Source organism: Magnolia sinica, chromosome 5, assembly GCF_029962835.1.
Source record: "Magnolia sinica isolate HGM2019 chromosome 5, MsV1, whole genome shotgun sequence".
NCBI lineage: Eukaryota > Viridiplantae > Streptophyta > Magnoliopsida > Magnoliales > Magnoliaceae > Magnolia > Magnolia sinica.
Window position 1 is genome coordinate 108,327,805 of NC_080577.1, and position 22,305 is coordinate 108,350,109.

Sequence of the window (22,305 nt, forward strand, 5' to 3'; positions counted from 1 at the left end):
TTGGGGAAGGAAGAGAGAGAACTTTCAGTCGTTATTCCTTAGCCAATAAATCATTAATAACCGAATTCAATGAAGGAGTAGGGCTACAGTTCAAGAGAGCAGCCCGACAATGCTCAAATTCAGGACGCTGCTTCATAAGAAACTGTCGAACTTGCGCACTCTCATGCATAGTTTGGGATATCTTAAAGTCATGAGGAAAAGTTGGATCCATCATAGTCATCTTTGTCCAAATTGTGACAATTTTGGAGTAAAATGATTGAATATTGTCGTCACCCTGAGTAAGGTTAACGAGATCTTGTTCCAGGCGGTATAACTGTGCCGCATTACTCTATTGATAAATTGTCTGGAGATGCTCCCACATTGCCTTGGTAGTGCAGTGAGGTGTGAGGCCAACAGCAATGGACCGATCGACCGAATCGAGAATCCAGGTAATAATCCGTCCATTTTTCATTTCCCAATCCGCTAATTTGTCGACATCTGTGGAAGTGGGGATAGTAACAAATCCATCAATTAGTTCCACAAACCACGACCCTTGAGGAAGCTCCGAAAATGGATAGCCTATAGAGAGTAGTTGGTACCATCAAAACTACAACGTGGGGCCTCTGTACGGGATGAGTCCTTGTCCATAGATCTGAAGTAATGTAAACCACGCAAAGAGTCGCAGCAGAAGGAGGTTTTGGATGTACTTTGCAGCAAAAGGAACACAGCACGCAGCAAAAGGAGATACCTAAGGGATTGCAGTTTCTGGATCTGGATCTGGCGCAATAGCAACAGGGGTTGCTGGATCTGGATCTGGATCTAGATCTGGCGCAATAGCAACAGCAACAAGGGTTGCAGTTTTTGGATCTGGCATAATAGCAACAGGGCTGAGAGCAGAGGGGCGTGCGGAAGGGCTGAGGGAGCAGCAAGAGCGGTCGGACGACGCAGCAGGGGCGAGCAGACCAGTAGCAAGGGCAGTCGGATGTCGCAGTGGCTAGCGGACATCGCAGGGGTGGTCAAACGCAGCAAGAATGGCCAGATTGGCTGTGTGACGCTGCAGGGGCGGTCGGATCTATCAAGAGGTGGTGCCGGTGACGAAGGGGGTGCCGGATTGGATCGGTGGGTCTCTGATACCATGTAAACAGTGAAAACGGAGAGAAGCCAAAAGGTTTTCTGTATTTGAGACAACCTTAAGGGGTGGAATATATAGAGATTACCGTCATCTATATAAGGAAAATAATAAAATCGGAATCCTCTACCTATGGAAATGAACTATACAAGGTATACTAGCTATACAAGGTATATGGCCTGTTTAACATTTTCTACCATCGATCTTCTGTTTTTTCTATCTTCAACTCGAAGCCACTATATTCTCTGGTCAACTATAAATTTATACCTATGGAGAATGAGAATATGTCCATTGGTTCCTTTGCACGTAAAGCCTATATCACATTAATCATACAGTGCCCAACATTTTAATGCTTGAACGTGTGGAAGTTGCTGGAAAGCTACTTTTGCATGCTTCTTTTCCAATTGTACCTAAGACAGCCCATCGAGTTGTAGATGTTTTGAAAAATCTGCATCTATATCGCCAATGCAAATGTTCTTATGATTGACCAAGTACTTTAAAAATCAAGATCAAGTGCTCAAAAGAAGCAGTGCACCACAAAATTTATAATTAAGAAAAAAAAAAAAAAAAAACTTGACTGAGTGCCAGGCCCTGTCTCGCATGAAATAGTTTCTTGCCACTTGAGCATTGGGATTGAAATGTAATTCAATTCTTTTCTCCATTACATTCAAATTAACTCAAGACAGAATTTAGATAATGGATTGGTGATGGATTGAATTTTTAAACCTTGATACGGCATGAAGAGCATTGCTGAGCAAACATGCATGTTTACAGGCAGTCACACATACTTGGTACACCAGAGTTGTGCATCAGGTGGAACCGACCAGATTGATGATCTGTCCCAAAAATCAGGTTGGTTAGCTCATCTGGTGGGCTGCACATGTGCAGAAGCAATGAATGGCTTAAAGAGGTTGAAAGTGACCTCATTCACTGCAGACATAGCCCACCTGATTGGACCAGCCTGCTTTGTATGCCATGTCATCTGTACAGTGGGGTCACTCGATGCACAGATCAAAGGTCCCACACACGTGCAAGGTTGGTCCGTGTGGCTGCACATGGAAGTTTTTTTCAGCTTGACAGAACTCCTAGATGAAAAGTGCATTTCCACAAGCTATGACTGGAATGGCAAATGGTATTCAAATCTTTTGCCTGCCAAGTTGCACAAAATCACATAGTATTAGTTCTGTTTTGAAGTTTTTTTTTAAAAAAATAAAAAATCACATGTTGCAACTTATTACATTCTTGGTGTTCCTTCAGGAGCTTGAAGACAGAAGTGTTCTCCTTCGATTGGCCCACCTATATGAGGTTTTTATTTGTTTATCATTTATACTGAAGCCAACTGATGGAAACTTAAGTATCTTGTACAATTTTCTCCCAAATTTATGTATTTTGGTGACCTTGCAGTTTTTGGGTCTGTTTGTGCGTACCACTGAGTAAGAATGAAAAGGAGTGTGGCTAGGCAGGGCCGCCTTTTGTGGAGGCTATGCCAAATGGCACAGCCTACAAATTGCAGATAGCAGGGGACATGAAATGCTCCCATCTACAAACCAGTACCAAATGAGAGTGCAATGGTAAAGGGTTGGATCCTTTACCATTGCATTTACACTTGCAGCTGCTGCTAGAGATGGACAGTGAAAGGGCTGTGCAAAAAAAAAAAAAAATTTAAATGCCTAGTCCCAGCAATTTAATTTGGCCAAAATCAAATCCAGGCCCGCCTATTGCCGCCCATGTTTGCAGCTGCGGACATGCCATTGTTCGCATTCTGCATGCGTCCAAATGAGACCTTTAATATATCGTTCTGACTCATCTGTCTTCATTATTTTCATGAAAATTACTATCACCAATCTTAAGCTTAACTCCATCTTCTGGTGCTTGTGTTGAAATTTTCAAGATGGGAGAGGATAAGGATCTTTCTGTGATATCAAAAGTGGAGCTTAAAAAGATATTCCCAAACAAGAAGGTAAGAATAATGCATTAATGTCACTTGTTGCCAATACAAATACAAGTGGCAAACATGGTCATGATGTGTCAGATATAGTAATATGGTCGATGCTGACTTGCTGATACATCCATACAATCATACAATGGTATTGGAAGATACATCTCTACTATATATAACGTCAATCGCTTTGGGAATTTTGGCCATTGCCGCTAGTCTTCACAATATTGGTTAAGAGGGTAAATTTGTCATTAAAAAATGTAGCTGCTTCGGAGAGAATGTTTGATATTTTACCGCACGAGGGATGGCATTAGATTCCACCTCCTCCTTTGACTTCTTTTAATGTGTGTATCCCACACTAACCCCTCCTCTTCCCTAATTAGATGCTTGGTGTTTATAATTAGGGAGGTTGTGAGACAAAGGCTCTATGGGGCCCACCCTAATGACTGTGTGACATCTACTTTATACATCTGTTAAGTCGGCTAATGTTTGGAAATCAGCCCAAAAAATTGGCAGATAGAGGACTCTAGTAGGCCACAGCAAGGGAAACAATGAAGATGGGTTGCCCACTTTGCCCTTTGCTCTCTCCCTGAGTAACATGCACCTATGTGTAGGGTTGTAGCCCCACCTTTCCCTTCTCTCTCTTGATTTCTCTCTCCCCTCTCTCCCTATCCCCTCATTCCACATGCCACATGCATACTCCTAGTTTGTCTGTAAATAAATTTTAATTGGTGTAAGTTCGAAATTTAGAAAATTTTGTATTTATATTGTGATTTGTTAACCTTTCACCATGTGGGCAAATGTGTAAACCTTCATTGCAACTCATTGGTGAAGGTGTCTGTAATGCAAGGGCATTTTCACACCGGGCTCGAGTGGGGTCGCTTGTGGGATGTAGAGGCACACTCGGGGTAAGTGCGGCCCACGGAGGAGGTCTTGTGTTCGAGACTCCTCACGGGGGTGATTAATGTGCATTTCACACCGGGCTCGAGGGGGGTGCCCGTGGGATGCTGGGACACACTCGGGGTGGGTGGCCCATGTGATTTGGGGCCCACAAAGGGGGTTCGGCCGATATCCTAACCCATGCGATGTGGGGCCTGGGCTATAAGATAAAGGGATTAATTCACCATACTCTAACAGTTTGAGCTTTTAGAGCAAGGGTGAATTGTCCTGCATCAAATTGGTATCAGAGCAGGAGGTCTCGTGTTCGAGACTCCTCACTGGGGGTAATTAATGCAGGGGCATTTTCACACCGGGCTCGAGTGATGGCTGTTATAATGCATGGATGGCTGTTATAATGCATGATCCATGTCAATGAAAACTATCAACAGATGAGTCGGTGAAGGTTTGGAAACTCCACCCGCCTCCTGAAGGTCAACAAATTACATTTAATAGTGCATTTGAACCATGTCACCAAAAATGTTCTTGTGGTGCATGCTTCATGGAAGTTCCATGAACAAACAGCGCAAGTGGTGAGCACATCATTGATTTGGTGAGCAATGGGGCCAAAATAATGGAGTCATCCTCACCATCCAATCTGAGTTTGACCTTTTGAATGTGGATCATGACTTGTCCCGTGCTCAACTTCTTTTGACCTCCATTTCCAGCTTGCTAATTGGCTGGATACCATAGTCTGATTGCTTCAATTTTTGCAGTATGGCCCATCCACTTGATGGCCCGCCAAATCAATAGCTTGCCACTTTTAAATGTTTTGGATGGTGCATCATGGAACTCCATGAAGCACAAAATCACAGAAGTATTCATCTTGAACCATACATAGGAAAGATCAAAATATAGAAATATAAATATAGATGTGTTATGATTTGGTCCTAAATCCTCATTGACGCATCCAGGATGCGGATTTGATCCATCAATGAGGCAACTTTCTTCTAAAATGAGTTTTTTCTTTACAGAGCAAAGCATGCAAGAGATCCAATCACCTTTTCCAGCTTAACCATCTAACCATTCCTTTACATCTCTCTTTTTAGATAACCAAAGTGACAGAGACAGGACTATCTGCTAATCAAGAAAGGGTGGAAATAGAAAAGAAGAGACTGGTTTGGAAAGTAGATGGCCCGCCGGAGGAAGAACCCAAAGTGAGGGGAGGGCCTGTTGATCCATCTACACTGGTGGTGGAGCTGGGACCCATGGAAATCCGCACCTTTGTTATCGTGTTCGATTTTATCAAGATGTTCAATCCTTGAAAGGTGAAAGTTCAATCATATCCATATATGAATCAAGAAGGCAGTGTTTTTTTCTCATGCATATGTCCAAATGCCTTCATGTGGCGTCTTATGTATCTGGAACATTTTCCTCAATTAATTAAACTCTGATATGCCATATATCACCCATGTGTGAACTTGTGGTCGTAGATTTTAGTAGTTTCACCTTCTAACACGTCACAGTCATCCATGGTAGTTTCTTTATCCTTTAAATATAAGACTGCTTTGATGTGCATTGTCCACCATTCATTGAATGGCTGTGATCATCGACCACACACATCATAAATGTACGTCAATCCAGATCATCCAAATCAAGCAACAATTCAATGAGTCGTGCCCCCAAAATGCACCCTACCAGATGATCCTAACCGTCCAATGGTGGCCATACATTGGACAATCAGGAATAAAATGACCCAAAATGGCCCTCCGTCCAAATTCAATGGTCATTCTCAGCAGTTAAGGTCATTTGATCGATCTGATTCTTGTGCTGTGATCATCCGGGACAAGCTCATTATTTTGGCAGTCTAGGTGGATTTAATTATCTAACGTGTGCATTGTTGGTGATGGGCCGTTTAAGAAATGGTGGAAATCTTCCATGGTAGCAGTCTAGTTGTTTTATTTTATGGCTGGTTGAAAGCTCTAGAGACTGAGATTCTGCTTGTTTTTCAGCATAGTTCTAATACTCTCTTAACTTGACCCAAAACTTGGCCAGTCAACTCGACTCGGTAAGACTGAAAATCTTGGTCGACTCAGTGTGACATAATGACTGAGCCGAGTTAGACCAATTCAAACTTTCGACTTTAAAATCAAAAGTAAAAGTCGAACGCTAGACTGCCTAGGATAGCCCTTGCTATTTTATTTAGCTGGTAAAAAAATCTCTATATCTACTTAGTATCTTTATTAAATAGTTAAATGTTGAGTTTGCTAATAACATATTTTTGATTGATGAGACTAGGGAAGGCATAAACATGAAGGCAGATTTATGGCGAGGCACTTTAGAATCTAAAAGATTGAAAAATAAAAATAAAAATAGAGCACACGGCGTGTAATTTTTAATAACCATAGGAATGAAAATGAGGAAGTAGTTAAGATTGCTAACCAAGTTCCAAAATGATCACTTTCGATACCTGAGGTTGATAATTCATGAGTGGAGAAATTGAAAGGGATGTTGCCTGTGGGATTCAAGTTGGGTGGAAGAAATGGAGATGCCTTTGCAGTTGTACGTGATCGTGGGAAGACAAGAAATGATAAAATAAAAAATGAATGTGTTTGAGAGGTTGAGGAGTTACAGTTGTAAATAATAAGATGAGGGAAAGTAGACATGAATGGTATGATCATATGCAACGGAGATTAAGAACTGTTAATGCAAAGGCATTTTCACACTGGGCTTGAGTGGGGTAGTCCGTCGGATGCGGGGACATACTCGGGGTGGGTGGCCCATGTGATTTAGGGCTCACGGAGGAGGTCTCGTGTTCGAGACTCCTCACCAAGGGTGATTAATGCGTACTTCACATCGGGCTCGAGTGAGGTAGCCCATGAGATGCAATGACACATTCGGGATGGGCGGCCGATGTGATTTGGGGCCCACGAGGGAGGTTCGGCCGAAGTCCTAACCCATGAGATGTGGAGCCTGAATTATGAGATAAAATGATTAATTTGCAATATTCTAATAGTTCGAGCTTTTAGAGCAAATGGTTAATTATTATCAGAGCAGGAGGTCTCGTGTTCAAGACCCCTCGCTGGGAGTGATTAATGTAGAGGCATTTTCACACCACTATACGGAGAACATTTCAACATCTCAATTTCAACACTGGATGCTTAGAAGTTGAAGGATTCAATGCATTTACTACTCCCCGTAACATTGGTCATCAGTTGATAAGTACCCAACACACCCCACTTTTCTGCTATCAGGACCAACAGCACCCAGCTTTTATTTTTATTACGGCCCCAACCCCTGCTTTTAAAGGTACTTCCTGTGCGCCCCCTTCATCAAAGAAAACGTCAAAAGAGGATATTCACCGAGATACGGTCTACCCTTGCTCATGGGCTAAACTTCACCACAGTTTTTTAAATGGTGGCGACTTTTTAACTGTTCGTAAGACATAACTGTATGGCAATTTAGACCGTCCAAATTGCTGACCCAAAATTACAGTGATAATATGATTGTAACCATCAGATTCTGCCTCTAGAATTTCAACTGATAGCTATTCTGCCCTCAAATGAATAGTTAGAGTTGCTTGATCGGTCTGATTTCAAAGATTGCTCTAATCCACAACTTGCCCTACTATTTGGATGGATGGGATTGCCGTACCGTGAAATTCATCTGATTGCATTGGTCGTTTTGGGTCGGTATACAAGTGCTGGTTTTGGTGTCATGTTTTAATGATCCGAACCGTTTATATGATCAGCCAAGACATGGATAGCAACACCCAAATTTTAAAATTTTAAAATTTTAAAATTTTAAATAAATAAACAAATAACCTCAGATTGGGTTATTTCAACCCCTTGATCTATAAGCAGTTTGGATCATTGCAACGTGCCCTAGATCCAGCGACAAAACGTACAGTCCCCACATTCAAAGCCCATCTGAAGCAAATTTCCTATAACATCGAACACACGCAACGTAAACTGTAGGTCCACCGTGATGTCTGCATGACATCTATTCCGTCCATCAGTTTTTCCAGCTTATATTAGAGAATGAGCATAAAATGAGGCAAATCCAAAACTCAAGTGGGCCACGCCATGGGAAAGAGTGGGGATGGAAACGACCACCACTGAAACTTCTTGGTGCCCGCCATGATGTTGACATAAGATCCAAACCGTTCATGAAGTAACACTCGTCAAGATGAAGGGAAAACACAAATATCAGACAGATCCAACACTTCTGTGAGCCATAAGAAGGTTTCAAGGGTTTGAATTCCAATCCCCACTGTTTCTTGTGGTGTGGCCCACTTCGAGTTTTGAATCTGCCTGTTGTTGAGGCCAGGTCCTAGTATGAGTTGGTGCGATGGAAAGAATGCATGTCACACAGACATCACACTGTCCCCACAGCCTTTTCTTAAAAGGCCTACCCTTACTCTTCCTTCTTTTAAGAGAATGCAAGTGTACTTGCATTATGCATTGCAAGTGCAACAAGGGCCCAAGTATTGTGAAGGCCAGTATCCAAAGCCCTCACTTGATAGGGTTCAATATGAGTACTCCGTCAAGAAAATTTCAAGCCTGTCCGCTCATTTTGTTGAGAAAAAATAAGCCCGTCTACTCATTTTCTAAGACACAAAACTACAAGGAATGTGGTTTGCTCATTTATTTTCGATACGTTTTGCTTTTTGGATGAGATGATTTTACCTTTCAAGCTTACATAGCATGGTCCACCTGATGAGCGGTTTGGATCTGGCATGTTGGTACATGCAAGTGTTAGTGTGTTTGTAGCAGGTACACTCACACAAGTGAGTGTAGTTGGAATTCTCTCGTGGGGAAAAAGGGATAGAAAGAGTAGATCACCAAGTTAACTCGGTTAACTCACTTGACTTGACTCGGAAAAGCTTGAGTCGACTTGGCTCAAAGCTAGGTTTGGGCCAAGTCGAGCTATTTTTCAGAGCTCTAAATAGCTCTGAAAATTTTCGAACCGAGTCCGAGATGGACTGAGCTTGACTCGAACTCAATTCGGTTCAAATTGGATTGATTCGGTTTGGGTCACTTAATATAGATACACAACTCGGTTTGGGTCACTTAATATAAATAGCCCCACAAACCCTAACCGCCCCACCCCTCCCCCCCCCCCCCCAATCCAACCCAACCCGCCCAAGAAAGAAAGGGTGTGATAGGAATGGAGTAACAATTACAGTAAGTATTGCAGCAAAGAGAATTGGCAATCTTCAGAATGGCACACGTGACGTGTGCAAAGATCCAGGGTGTTCAACCAATCCAACCCAACCCGCCCAAGTTGCACCCCTAGATGTTCGGTGTTTGGATGCACTTTGCAAACTCCTAGTTCATCTCTCGCTCAACAAAATAGGCACTGAAATGCTGAATCAGCGAAAACGAAAACCAATCCGATTGGTTTTCGTCCAGTCCATCAGAAAAGCAGGCTTGAAACCCCACTTTTCAGAAACTCCCTTTTGAGGAAGTGCGTCCAAACAGGCCCCTCATAGGCACTGAAGAAAATAGCCTTAATCAACACATGGAAGAAACACAAAGCATCATAATTACAGGGATTAAAACCCAATTACATTCCAAAACCAGCAGTTTAAAATCACAGCTAAAGTTACTCAGACTACATATAGAAGACGGACACCAAAATGCTTGCAAAATTACATACCTGCCCAAGCTCCCCGGAGTACCTTTCTGATGAGTAGCTCCGATGAAATCTAACTGCTTAAACTTGGAGGTAATGCATCAGGTTCAAGGTGCCATGAGCTTTTCGGGATACCATGGCTTTCAATTCCAAGCACCATGTAAGCGGGAATCCGATGAGAAAAACTAAGAATATCTCTTCTCGAAAGTGTCCGTGTCAATTCAAATCCCTCGTACAATTTCCTCTGGAAAAACGTCATACAATCCGTCACCTGAACCAACAGAGATATACACATGCCCACTTCCTCATCGAAGTCGGAAAGTATCTCAACAACCTGACATTGATAACCATTAAGGTCTGAGAGACTCCACTTGCTGTGCCAGTTCTTATACATTGCCCAAATCTCACCTTTCCTCGGGTAGATTTTGTAGAAAGACCTCTTCATGCTCCGTTCGCATTTAACAAGGTGTGAGAACTTTTCCATTTCCAAGTTGGTGATAAGCCTACCTAATCTAAATATCCCACAAACGGATGGCAGATCCTCTTCGACCCACTGGATCTCATCATCGTGCATGGGATGAGGCTCCAAGAATGTCACGGATACTTTACTCGCTGATATCACAGAATTTACTTTGATGTACTGCCGTGGCATGTCATCTGGACCATCATATATGGCCCACACCTGATCTTCAAGAAAATCCTTTGCGGCCCATTGGCGCTTATAGCATTGGGTGTCAGAGTTCGATCTATGTGGATGAGGATGGTGGGTAATGCTCGTTTGGTCACTACAGTTACCTTCCATGGACTGTTTGGCCAAATTCATGGATGACGAGGTTGCATATGAAAAATCTTGGACCAAATGGTTTGGAACGGCTAGCGGGTCCAACTCCAGCATACCGTCTGCAACTCCATCCATCTCCATGCCCCTGAATCTGAAAGCGGGGACATTGTGAGAAAACACAAACAGTTTTGTGGCAGGAATCTGGAAAGACAGCTCGCTCCCTTTGTTCATGTACCTTTGAAAAATGCTTCTAAATCCCTCGACCTTCGTCAAGTAGGCAACCCTCAGACCCTCACCCTTTGAATAACCTGTGAGAATTTCAACCATCTCATACTCACAACCCTCCCTTGCCACCAGATTGGAGCACCATTCCATGTCACAGTCTCTGTATATTGCCCACACATCTCCTTTTTTGGGGTAAATTTCTAATCGCTCATCCTTAGCACATTGAGCTAAGGGAAACGTATGGGAGAACATTGTGGTCCCGCTCAGTGCCACTTTGTTCCGCTTCATCATAAAAGAACCACAAGAAATAGGCAAGCCCGCATCAAACCACCTCTTCTCATCCCTGGATTTAGGCTCAGGTTTCAACCAGGTGACATATACCTTGGATTGTTGAGATATGATTTTCATGATCTGAGCATAACGACGAGGCATGTTTTCTGCATCATAGGCAGCCCAAATCTGTCCTACTGCAAACGACTCCACCTTTCTGTCATCCTCAAAGTCATAAAAATCCGGATCAGGCCTTTTGCGGTATATAGGTCTTGTTGACAAACACATATTCTCATCATAAACATCACAACCCATTCCAATACCCACATCGTCCTTACATCTCTCTGCTACATTTCCTTTTGACTTTTTAAGAGCGGAAATCCATCCCGCTTCTTGTGTGCCTATTTTCTCCTTTAAGGCCTCAGACCCTACATCTGTCAGGACATAATCTACTGCTTGCTCCAGAACAGAGCCGCCGCCTCCTAAATCTCTCTGTCTCTTTGAAGGCCGATCACTTGAAACACAAGTCTGGTCGCTTCCATCAGAAGCTTCATCGTCAGCAACCTGTTTACCCATAGAAGAGCATGGCGTGCTCTGATTCCTACCAGCGTCATCTTCCTCCACACTCATGATGTCTCTCTCCATCAGCACCTCTGAACCCAAACACCCATCGCCATTCCTGCTCGCACTTCTCTTCCAATCAAATGCCGACCTCTTTGACTGATCCGAAAGCACAGAAAATGCATCCTTTATAAATTTCATGGCAGAGTCAGTGCCGGGGAACTCATTGCTTATGGGTTTGACAAGGGCCACGAGCTTCTTGTACTGGGTTTCTATGCTGAAAACATCGGCCGAAGGTGGCAGCTGAAGAACCCAATACCAATCGATTCCACAGCCTGGGAACTCCATGTCAGCAGCACATAGTATGTCACAGACTGCTAGCATCTGATCAATGTTTTCAAGCCCCGGAAAGATTTGTTGCGCTCTTAGTATTGTTGCCCTCGCACCTACATAATCATTGCTCAAAATCCCCTTTTCAGCAATTGCCTTCAGTTTCAGAGCTTCTACCTCAATGGAATCCATCTATCTCAATGCTTGAATTCAAACACTAGCGGGCAAATCCAAACATGGGCTAGTCGATGAAACCAACCTGCAGTAAAATCAAAATTCCAATTCAGTATTGGACAGATTGAAATTCAGCTTCTACCTCCGAATCCCAATTCAGTATACCATACTGGAATCTCCCTTGATCTCAATCTCTCATGACAGAACTGTTTGGCAGTAGATTTTTATCCATGTTCTAATACCGAATTCAAATCCAATCTGAAAATCACAAAAAGAAGAAGAAAATACATGAAATGGTTGAAGATATTATTCAATTAGTAACGCATAAGGTAAACAAAAGAATACAAGAGAAGTACGTACTTACGAATTCTGGTTCAGTCTACCTTAATGGAATCTCTCATTAGATGGTTTTGATCTCTCCCTGAATCCAAACAGTAACAATCAGAAATCCCAAGTCCGGCATAATTGACATAATCAATTAACTGTGAAGTTCATATCCAGCTTCTACATGCCAAACAGCAGAAAAAGAAAAGGATTTCTTTTGATGTGACGTTTTTTTGTTTTGGATACCAAAGAAAAGGACGCACTCCACCAAGCAATCATTACACTTTTCTATAATTTGGATTCTTAGCAAAAGAAACTGGGTGAGTATTGTGAGAGGAACATGAGATTTCCACTTGCTAACCCAAAAAGAACTCAAAATTGGAATCCATGTTTAAATAAATAATTCTCATGGAAATCCTCATTGGAGGATTATTGTTTTTTCCTTTCTTTTGCCTTGGATTCCATGTTTTCCAAACATGCCCCAAGTTCCAATTCATACTGAAAAGTTTAACACTTAAGAAAAGGTTCAAGATCAGTCTATTGAGGCAGTAATAAGAATAATGGTAGAGGTTATCCAAGCACTGCACCATACATGGTGCCATGATATAGCATCTCACTGATCAAATGATCTCAACCCTCTAATCTGTGACCTATAATGAATGGTGGAAAAGAATATTGCCAATGGTCAGCACTGAATGGGAAATCAACAAGTTGGGTTAGGATCATCCAACATGGAGCACAAAATGAGCAACAGTGTCAGCATCATCAGCTGATCCTAAACCTCGGACTGCTGACATAAAATCGATGGGGGAAAAGAATACTGGCAATGATCATCACTGAATAGAAAAATCAACCATACAATTTGGCTTGCACAACAAGAGGCAGCAGTGATGTAGGATGGGTAAGGAAGAAGAAAAGAGGAAGAACAGATTTTACACTCAACACATGATTTGAAGAGGTTAAAGCTTTTAAGGTTTTTGATGATGATGGCACCAACTCCTCGAACCCTTGACTTAGAGGTTAAGGAGCCATGACGTGGACCAGCCTAGCAAAGAAGAGGTTTCACCCTCTACAGTAGAATATCCTCTCCATGATCACTTTTTTTTTATTCGATCCGCCCTACAATGTCAAAGTCTCATACACAAGTAGTTGACTGATAGTATTATTGTCCAACTAGTGCAGAATTGCCAATGACTCATGCATGCATGACATCCAACACACCCAACAGGTTGGCCCCACCATGAAGATTACCTGATGTAGGACATGAAATTTAAATATGATATGCAAGATTCCAAGCTTAGATCATACTAATTCAGAACAATCACATAATAATCCCACATCCCACACAAAAAGCTCAAACATTCAAGTAAAGGGAAATCTGCATGAGTCCAGGCCTACACAGGTTAGGACTAGATCAATAAAATTATGGACCAAACGATGCTCAAAGAGAAATAGAATTCAGCCACACAAACACAGCAATCAGTCCCTAATCCAAGGGATTCCCCAATTTCAATTCAAGGAACCCTAGGGTGAGAAAAGGGACAAATAAGTTAGGGATAATGCAATCTAGGGTTAGGGCTATGAAAACAAGTAAGAAAATGGAAAAAAATAAGGAGGAAACCTGAACCTGGAATAGTCCGCGCGTGCGAACAGCGGGCTAGGGCCTGGCCGCATGTGCGAGCGTGGCCCGATTCCCCGAACCAACTCCTAGAGTCTGGTCGGCCAGGGGAGGACTCCAAAACCCTTGATTTTCAGCTCGATCTGAGATGCGGTCTGTGCGTAGTGCTCCGCCGAAGTTCCAACCCTCCTACAGGGCCAGATTCTGGAAACTGGCTATAGGGAGAAGAACTGCTACAAAAACTGGCGGATTCGAAGCGAGGATGATTGTAGAAGGGGGGAAATATAAATGATAGAGGGTAGAGACGGATGGGGATAAATGTAGCTTCACACCACGGTAGTTAGCCCTTCGAAAAGGGAGAGCTTCGCACCCACTTGAATTTTTTCACAACTCAGAAACTCAGAGAGTAGAAAAAAACTTGCATGAATTTTTATTAAACTTCAATGAATTAAAAGAACTACAAGGGGTGCCTATTTATAGGAAAACTCTATACCCCAAAACTCGCGCCATGTGCGCAACCTATTACTTGGCAATGAAGTAAACCAAAATAAAAACCAATCAAAGAAATCTAAAGCGTTCATGATGTTCTAAATAACATAAATAAGTAAAACCTAAAATATGAACTTAATCTGACTAGCGGGCCCCGATCATGAGATCCCATAAAGGGCTTTACTTGACTATCGGGCCCACTTCAGTGAATCAAACTCCGTCTTCTAACTAGGAGGCCCCCCCTAAACGTTGTCATTAATCCAGATTGATGGTGGGGCCCTCCTTTTTCTGGCGTACGTGAGCGTGATGTCCCTATCAATTCTCCCCGGCTATGAAGATTTCACCACCGGCGAAATAAAACTCCTGAGCCGCTCCAGGATGTCAAGATCAAGTCTCTAAAGCTCTTCCTCAGTGAGTCACGTGCTGTCTAAAGCTGGGCATGACTTTCATTTAACTAGGTACTTCTGAAACCCGCCGTTCGACGTTGAAACTATCTGATGGTCCAGAATATTATCTATTTCCTCTGTAAGTATGGGAGGTAGAGGCTGAGAAGATGGGTCAGGACGGGTAGGCATGGGAGGTAGAGGCTGAGAAAATGGGTCGGGAATGGTAGGTATGAGACGTAGTAGCTAAGAAGACGGGTCGGTATGGGAGGTAGAGGCTGGAAAAATGGGTCGGAAAGGGTTGGTATGGGACGTAAAGGTTGGGAAGATGAGTCGGGAGGAGGCCATGGATCAAGAAAAAAGGTCTAGAGAATCAGAATGGTTAGGCGAAAGGCTGAACAATGCATCAATGGCCCCTCAAAATGCAACTAGATCATTCACATTGAATGTGGAACTAATTCCCGTAGAGGGTGGAAGATTTGCCACATACGCATTGAGACCGTTTCGTTTTATAATTTTGAAGGGTCCAACGCAACACGCGTGTAACTTACGAACGGCCTCCAGAGGATACCACTCGGGCCTGATGTGGACCATCACAGAGTCCCTTACATTGAATTCCTTGAAACATTTATGCTGGTTTATAGAAAATTTGTAATGTTCATTACTAGTAGTGATCTTCTGCCTAATTTCTTGATGTCATGAATGAATGTAATGCACTAGAGACTCTGCAGGCTCTGACGGCCTATGGGACAGTGACATAGGGACAAGATCAATAGGTTTCGCAGGTTTATAACCAATAACAACTTCATAAGGACTGAGACCTAAGGACCTATCGACAGAACTATTAAACGCAAACTCGGTTGTAGGTATTATAGTGTCCCATGTTTTAGTGTGCTCTATATCCCTCCTAGGGGGAGACTCATCCGATAGATCATCAGGACAGACATCACGAAACTCATCCACTATGGAAATGGCCTCAGTGGGTAACTCTACAGTAGCCTCTGGTGCACTCTCTCCAGCCACAAGGCCGCACATATTGTACCCCCCAAAATAGTGGTCTTGATGTCCCTCATGGGGTGGGTGCATGGGTGCACACCCATAACTAATTCCTTGGCCAACTCCATTCATTGGTCTATCCTCCTAGCCACCCGCCTGAAATTGGACATCCACCCCAATGGTGGGGTTTGTCCCGGCGGAGGCCTTTAGTTAGGTAATGTGCACATCAAATTGATCAAAGCGTTGGTCTATATGTTGTTCCCAGCGTTTACCCAAAGACTCAATCTGCTGGAACAGTTTGTTTAATGACTCTAGCAGTTGCTCCATGTTTAATGTAGGGTGCAAGCCAAAACCATGACCCGTACGTGTGGGCATACACTTGCTAACTCCACCTAAGGACTTTCTATGACGACTATATGCAACTAAATAGAACTAAATGATCCTATGAGACTCTATATGAGGGAAACTACGCAGTGCTACTAAAATCCAGTAGCATAGTTGTCGAAATAAGGGAATAACTGAAAGTTACAGCAATGTGAATTGCTAACTTCCTGCTAACAAAAATTTCAGCAACTGATATCAGGGACTATGGACTTCGAACAGCTATATGTGATGAACTGGATGCATGAAGAACTCAAACATACTAACCCTAACACGTAATGTATTCCCCTATAAGAACCCTAGGCTCTGATACCAAATTTGATGCAGGACATGAAATTTAAATATGATATGCAAGATTTCAAGCTTAGATCATACTAGTTCAGAACAATCACATAATAATTCCACATCCCACACAAAAGGCTCAAACATTCAAGTAAAGAGGAATCTGCACGGGTCCAGGCCTACACAGGTTAGGACTGGATCAATAAAATTATGGACCAAACGATGCTCAAAGGGAAATAGAATTCAGCCACACAAACACAGCAATCAGTCTCTAATCCAAGGGATTCCCCAATTTCAATTCAAGGAACCCTAGGGTGAGAAAAGGGACAAATAAGTTAGGGATAATGCAATCTAGGGTTAGGGCTATGAAAACAGGTATAAAAAATGGGGAAAATAAGGAGGAAACTTGAATTTGGGATAGTCCGTGTGTGCGGCCAGGGCTTGGCCGCACGTGCGAGCGTGGCCCGATTCCCCGAACCGACTCCTAGGGTCTGGTCGGCCAGGGGAGGACTCCAAAACTTTTGATTTTCAGCTCGATCTAAGATGTGATCTGTGCGTGGTGCTCCGTCGAAGTTTCAGCCCCCTGCAGGGCCAGATTCTGGAAACTGGCTGTAAAGAAAAGATCTGCCACAAAAACTGGCGGATTGGAAGCAAGGATGATTGTAGAATGGGAGAAATATGGATGACAGAGGGTAGGGACGGATGGGGATAGATGTGGCTTCGCACCACAGTAGTTAGCTCTTCAAAAAGGGAGGACTCCGCACCACTTGAATTTTTCCACAACTCAGAAACTCAGAGAGCAGAAAAAAACTTGCTGGAATTTTTATTAAACTTCAATGAATCAAAAGAACTGCAAGGGGTGCCTATTTATAAGAAAACCCTATACTCCAAAACTCGCGCCATGTGCGGAACCTATTACTTGGCGATGAAGTAAACCAAAATAAAAACCAATCAAAGAAATCTAAAACGTTCGTGATGTTCTAAATAACATAAATAAGCAAAATATAAAATATGAACTTAATCCGACTAGCGGGCCCTGATCATGAGATCCCATGATGGGCTTTACTTAACTATCTGGCCCACTTCAATGAACCAAACTCCGTCTTCTAACTAGGAGGCCCTCCCTAGACGTCGTCATCGATCCAAATCGATGGTAGGGCCCTCCTTCTGCCATATGTGCATAGGGGGGCGGCGTGCATGCGCATGTGCGCGTGATATCCTCATCATTACCTAGCACAGAAATCAGAGCATTCCACTCATCAAGTGGTCTACACTTGTACTTCGGACTAGATTGGCAATTGCCATCGCTTTCTATGGTGTAGCCCACATGACGAGGGAACATGTCTAATTTCTTCCATGTGTTCTTCATGTTGGGGCCAACATTACTCATGCTTGTATGACAACCAACAGATCCAACAGGTTGGCCCCACCATAAAGATGACCTAGCACAAAAATCAGACCAATCCACCCATCATGTGGTCTACATGTGTACCATGGAGTTGATTGGCAATCAATTGTGGAAGTATACGTGTGCGTGTGCGTGTGTTTATTGTATACCTAGCGGAATACTATAATTTTTTCTTTCAAGTAATATATATATATATATATATATATATATATATATATATATATATATATATATATAGCTATTTGTGTTGGTCTTTTAGACCTAACATATATAATTGTTTGTGTTGGTCTTTCAAACCTAACACAACATAGCAACTTCTCAAGCAGTCTCTCCTCTTTCTCCCCTTTCTTCCTTTTCTCCCTGCTCCAAACTTTCTATTTATTAAATTTCTACTTGGTATCAGAGAGCGTCCGATCTGGGACCTGACCGCAACCTGAGGTAGTAGGGCCCACTGATGACATTGTCTGTACACAAAGATAACGTCAGCTGTGTATGCCCATGAAGTCTTTTTGAAGCAGAAGTTTGGGATCCGTTAGATCGGGATTTTAAAGAAATAATGTAGAATTTTTTACATAGCTTGGAGTAGTTTTTGTGGTGTTTCTGTAGGAAATGACACAGAGAGAGAGAGAGAGAGAGAGAGAGAGAGAGAGAGAGTCTAGATTTCTTTCCTTCTGGTGGTGTTTTTCTGAAGGGTTTTTGAGCAGTTTTTCTCCCAGGGGTATGTGTGATTGATCAAGAGCAATCACCAGGAAAAATATTCATGAAGTTTCATCGAGGCTTGTGGGTATTACGACGTCTTTTGTGAGATATGGGTATCGTAATCTCTTATTTTGTGGGTTTTGTTGTTGGATTCTTCTTCTTCATGATTTGATGTTGTGGAGCTGCAAATGACTTGTAAAATCATGTGGGTGGTGATTGCAATATTGACACTCTCATCACGTGCTTGGAAGATTCAGCGAACAGAGGGTGTTTGGTGAAATGTTTCACCCAACTTTGCATGGTGGTTGTTTACAAATAGTGGCTCTTCCCTTCACAGTTCATCTTCTCTTCCTTTCTTAGGCCTGTTTATGGTGCGAGTGTCCCTCCACCTTGTTGTTTGTTCTAAGTGTAATTGCACGTGATGCACCCTCACCTTGTATTTGTTCTCTCGAGTGTTGCACATGATGCACGCTCATATTTGTGAGAGAATGTTATCAGCTTGAGCTTGATTGTTGTCGAGTTTTCTTATTGTCATGTACTTAAAGAGAAGATTCTAAGGATGAAGGAAGTGCAAGCTTAAGTTTATATCTTATCATGTTGTATTTGAGGGGGAGCAATGTTCCCTGCTCATTATTACCATTTACTTTGTCTATATTCCAAGCTGAGCATGATCAATATACATGCTTCAGCTTATGAGGAAGTGTGGAAGTATATGTATGTGTGTGCGTGTGTATGTTTATTGTATACCTAGTGGAGTACCGTAACTTTTTCCTTCAAGTAATATATATATATATATATATAGCCATTTGTGTTGGTCTTTCAGGCCTAACACAGCACAGCAACTTCTCAAGCCATCTCTCCTCTTTCTCCTCTTTCTCCCCTTTGTTCCCTTTCTCCCTTCTCCAAACTTTCTATTTATTAAATTTCTACTTCAACATCCGTTGTTTTCTATGATGTAACCCACCTGATGAAGGAAAATATTTGATTTCTTCAAACCTCTTGTTTTCTATGGCACAGCCCACATGATGACAGAATGGGTCTAATTCCCTGACTACCTGGAGAGGAGACAAAATGATGGCTTGGACCACTTCTGCCCTTATCTGAATCACTTGCACCTTGAATGTCGTAAAGCTTGTAGAAGGTAATCCGCCATTACCCCAAAGAAAGACTCTTCATAAGGCCGATGGAATCATCTTTGCAATGAGAGTGGGTCCTACCTATCACTGCAAGAGGACCACACAAGGATGTTGCCATAATCAAATTGGAAGAAAAAAAAAAAAAAAAAGGACTTTTGAATTAGCTACATGCCTTTCACAAAGATCAACCCAACAAAATACTTCACCAAAATATGAAATTTCAACCCGGATGATCGTTAATGCAATGCATGCAAATTATCCCTGCAACTAATGAGATGGGATAAGCAACACATGCTCCAGGATAAAACTCATGCTTTGAATTCATTAAGAAAAACTTCTATTCAAAATACCATCATAAGCATTCCAAATGGAGTCTTTACATGGATATATACTATTCTTAAACAAAGAGAAAACCCTTACTATAATCCGAACCAGTGTTTTAAATAGTGAATAGCATGTAGTGTAGCATTTACCCCTCTGAGGTGTGAAGTGTGTAGCATAAGCTACATACTACTACTAGATTTTTAATCAAGGTCGCACCTGGTTGCACCAGTTTCACGATACTCTGGCCCAAATTAGACTGATTAATAATTAACAATGAAATTTAACAAAATATCATGATATTTGATGCAAACAAACACAACTCAAAGTAATAGGAAAGGGCAATGACTAAGTATAAAGAAAAAGAAAGAGCAACGAAACTGATGCGATATTGTTACTTATATTAATTTTAAAGCATTCAAAAGATATGTATTTTTTTTATTGAAAATAGAAAATTGCAATAAATCATTAAAAACATCAATTGATTGTAATGTGATAGTGAAAAATAACTTACAATGTGAGCTTCATAGCATGTAGCGTATGCAAATTATCATGCAGCGTGGCATTAATGCTAAGCTATGCTACATAGTGTAACCTACACGCTACATAGCATAGCTATTTAAAACATTGATCCTAACCATCTATTACTTCTCTTCGATCATCTATTTCAAGAAAATATTAAAAATGATCAAAATATCCCTTAATCCCATAACAACCATTTACGTCTTCGAAAGATTGGCCAAACTCACTGAAACGATATTGGCATTGTATAATCTTGGGCTTATTTGCAAGCTAACCCAATAGGCGTCACAACCATATGTCTTCGGAAAATCAGCCAAACTCATTGAAACGATATCGGAATTGCATAATCTTGGGCTCATTTGGAAGCTAAACCAATAGGCTTTCAAACAAACTGATTTCATGTCATTCAGACATCATTGAAACCCGAAAAGTGGACAACAGAAACTTGCTCCACAAACTATCACTACTCAAACTCCAAAACCATAACATCAAATGGTCAAATGCAGACTTCAATTTGAAGAATTACGTGATCCTCAGACCAAGGATGTGTATAATATCCTCCAAACCTAATTTCCTAAAACTGGGACCCACATCCAGTTCTGGGGGTTTGATATGAAGAGCTCAACCATGGATAGACAGCACCCCAAAAATCTCTGGTACTTGAATATCCTCAACACCTAATGCTGGCCATTTTCCCTTTGAATGCTGAAATTTCGTATAATTTTCTTCCTTACGCACCCATTTGGAGGACACTGATCAAAGGGTCAGATCTGTTCCATTGGAGGATTTTATTTATTTATTTATTTTGTGTGTGTGTGTGTTGTGGGGGGGGGGGGGGGGGTTCGGCGCAAGGGCACAAAGGGGCCCATCAGATCATTGGTTCAGAGCATCAAGCAGCGGGCCTCATGTATAGGAGCTCAGAATCCAAATAAACTATGCATAAACCCTAAACACTAAATACTGAGAGAGAGAGAGAGAGAGAGAGAGAGAGAGAGAGAGAGTGCTGGAAATAAAATAAAATAAAAATAAATAAATAACCGTCACTGTTAAGGTTAGCAAAACAGAAACAGAAGCAAAACTCGTAATTTCGGTAGTTTTCAATTTCTGGTACAAATGCAAGACAGGAAAAATATGAAAATTGAAAGAGAACTTAAATAAAAAAAATAAAAAATAAAAAATAAAAAATAAAAGAGGCAGAAAATGGCTTAGGAAAAGGGAGGAAATAGCATCTTGGATGAAGGAAAAAAAAAATTGCTCAGAGCGGTATGCCACGATTTACAGTATGAAGGGGAAAAGGGTCATTTGCTCTTGTAGTATGAATGTCTCTTTCAAACACAAGAGCAGTAGAAAGCTAGAAATGATGTGAAAGCCAATTCTCGCATCTTTTATAATTTTTTTTTAAAAAAAAAAATTAATAATAATAATAAGAGAAGCTGTTGGGAAGGGTATGCTACGGTTAACACTCTGAAAGGGCAAAATGGTCTCTTTCTCTCGCAATGTGAATATTAGAGGCTATTTCTGTAAATATTCGAAAGAAGAACTAGAAATGATGAGAAAGGAACTTACTTTCTCGATGCTTTGGCTTCTCACAGGGAGAGAGACAGAGGGACAACAGAGCGCCAAATGCATGCCGGGTCATGCTCATTTGGTACTCTTGCCTGTTTTAACTGGAAGCGAGTTGCGTGTAACCCCTGTTGCACAGAGCCCGTGCAACACAAAGCTATGTGGGGCCCACTACAATGTCTATGTGACATCCAGTCCGTCCATCCGTTTCTCCATATCAAATTGGGATGCGTATCCAAAATAGAGACAGATCTAAAATTCAATGGGTAACACTAGAGGGAA

The 22,305-nt window shown here is 41.9% G+C and overlaps 2 protein-coding genes across 8 annotated transcripts in view; one reads left to right on the forward strand and one right to left on the reverse strand.

Annotated features, from left to right (window-relative positions):
* Positions 1–5,386, forward strand: part of LOC131246632 (alpha-mannosidase At3g26720-like) — a 64,783-nt gene extending 59,397 nt beyond the window's left edge. Inside the window, exons 27-29 of the mRNA XM_058246953.1 lie at positions 2,366–2,413; positions 3,000–3,068; positions 5,033–5,386. Of these exons, the coding sequence (XP_058102936.1) occupies positions 2,366–2,413; positions 3,000–3,068; positions 5,033–5,248 (333 nt within the window). The 3' untranslated portion in view covers positions 5,249–5,386. The remainder of the gene's footprint in view (positions 1–2,365; positions 2,414–2,999; positions 3,069–5,032) is intronic.
* Positions 5,387–9,417: 4,031 nt separating this feature from the next.
* On the reverse strand, positions 9,418–22,088 carry LOC131246633 (uncharacterized). 7 transcript variants are annotated; one of them, XM_058246959.1, is made up of 5 exons: positions 22,027–22,088; positions 19,446–19,704; positions 12,266–12,322; positions 12,072–12,159; positions 9,418–11,986 (listed from the first exon to the last, which is right to left on the reverse strand). In XM_058246959.1, the coding sequence occupies exon 5, from the start codon at positions 11,917–11,919 to the stop codon at positions 9,634–9,636; it is 2,286 nt and encodes a 761-aa protein (XP_058102942.1). In that variant the 5' UTR covers positions 11,920–11,986; positions 12,072–12,159; positions 12,266–12,322; positions 19,446–19,704; positions 22,027–22,088; the 3' UTR covers positions 9,418–9,633. The 7 variants fall into 7 exon arrangements, with proteins under 7 accessions (XP_058102942.1, XP_058102941.1, XP_058102940.1 ...); XM_058246958.1 differs by lacking the exon at positions 19,446–19,704 and having other exon boundaries at positions 12,262–12,322; XM_058246957.1 differs by having other exon boundaries at positions 9,418–12,159; positions 12,285–12,322.
* Positions 22,089–22,305: the final 217 nt, after the last annotated feature.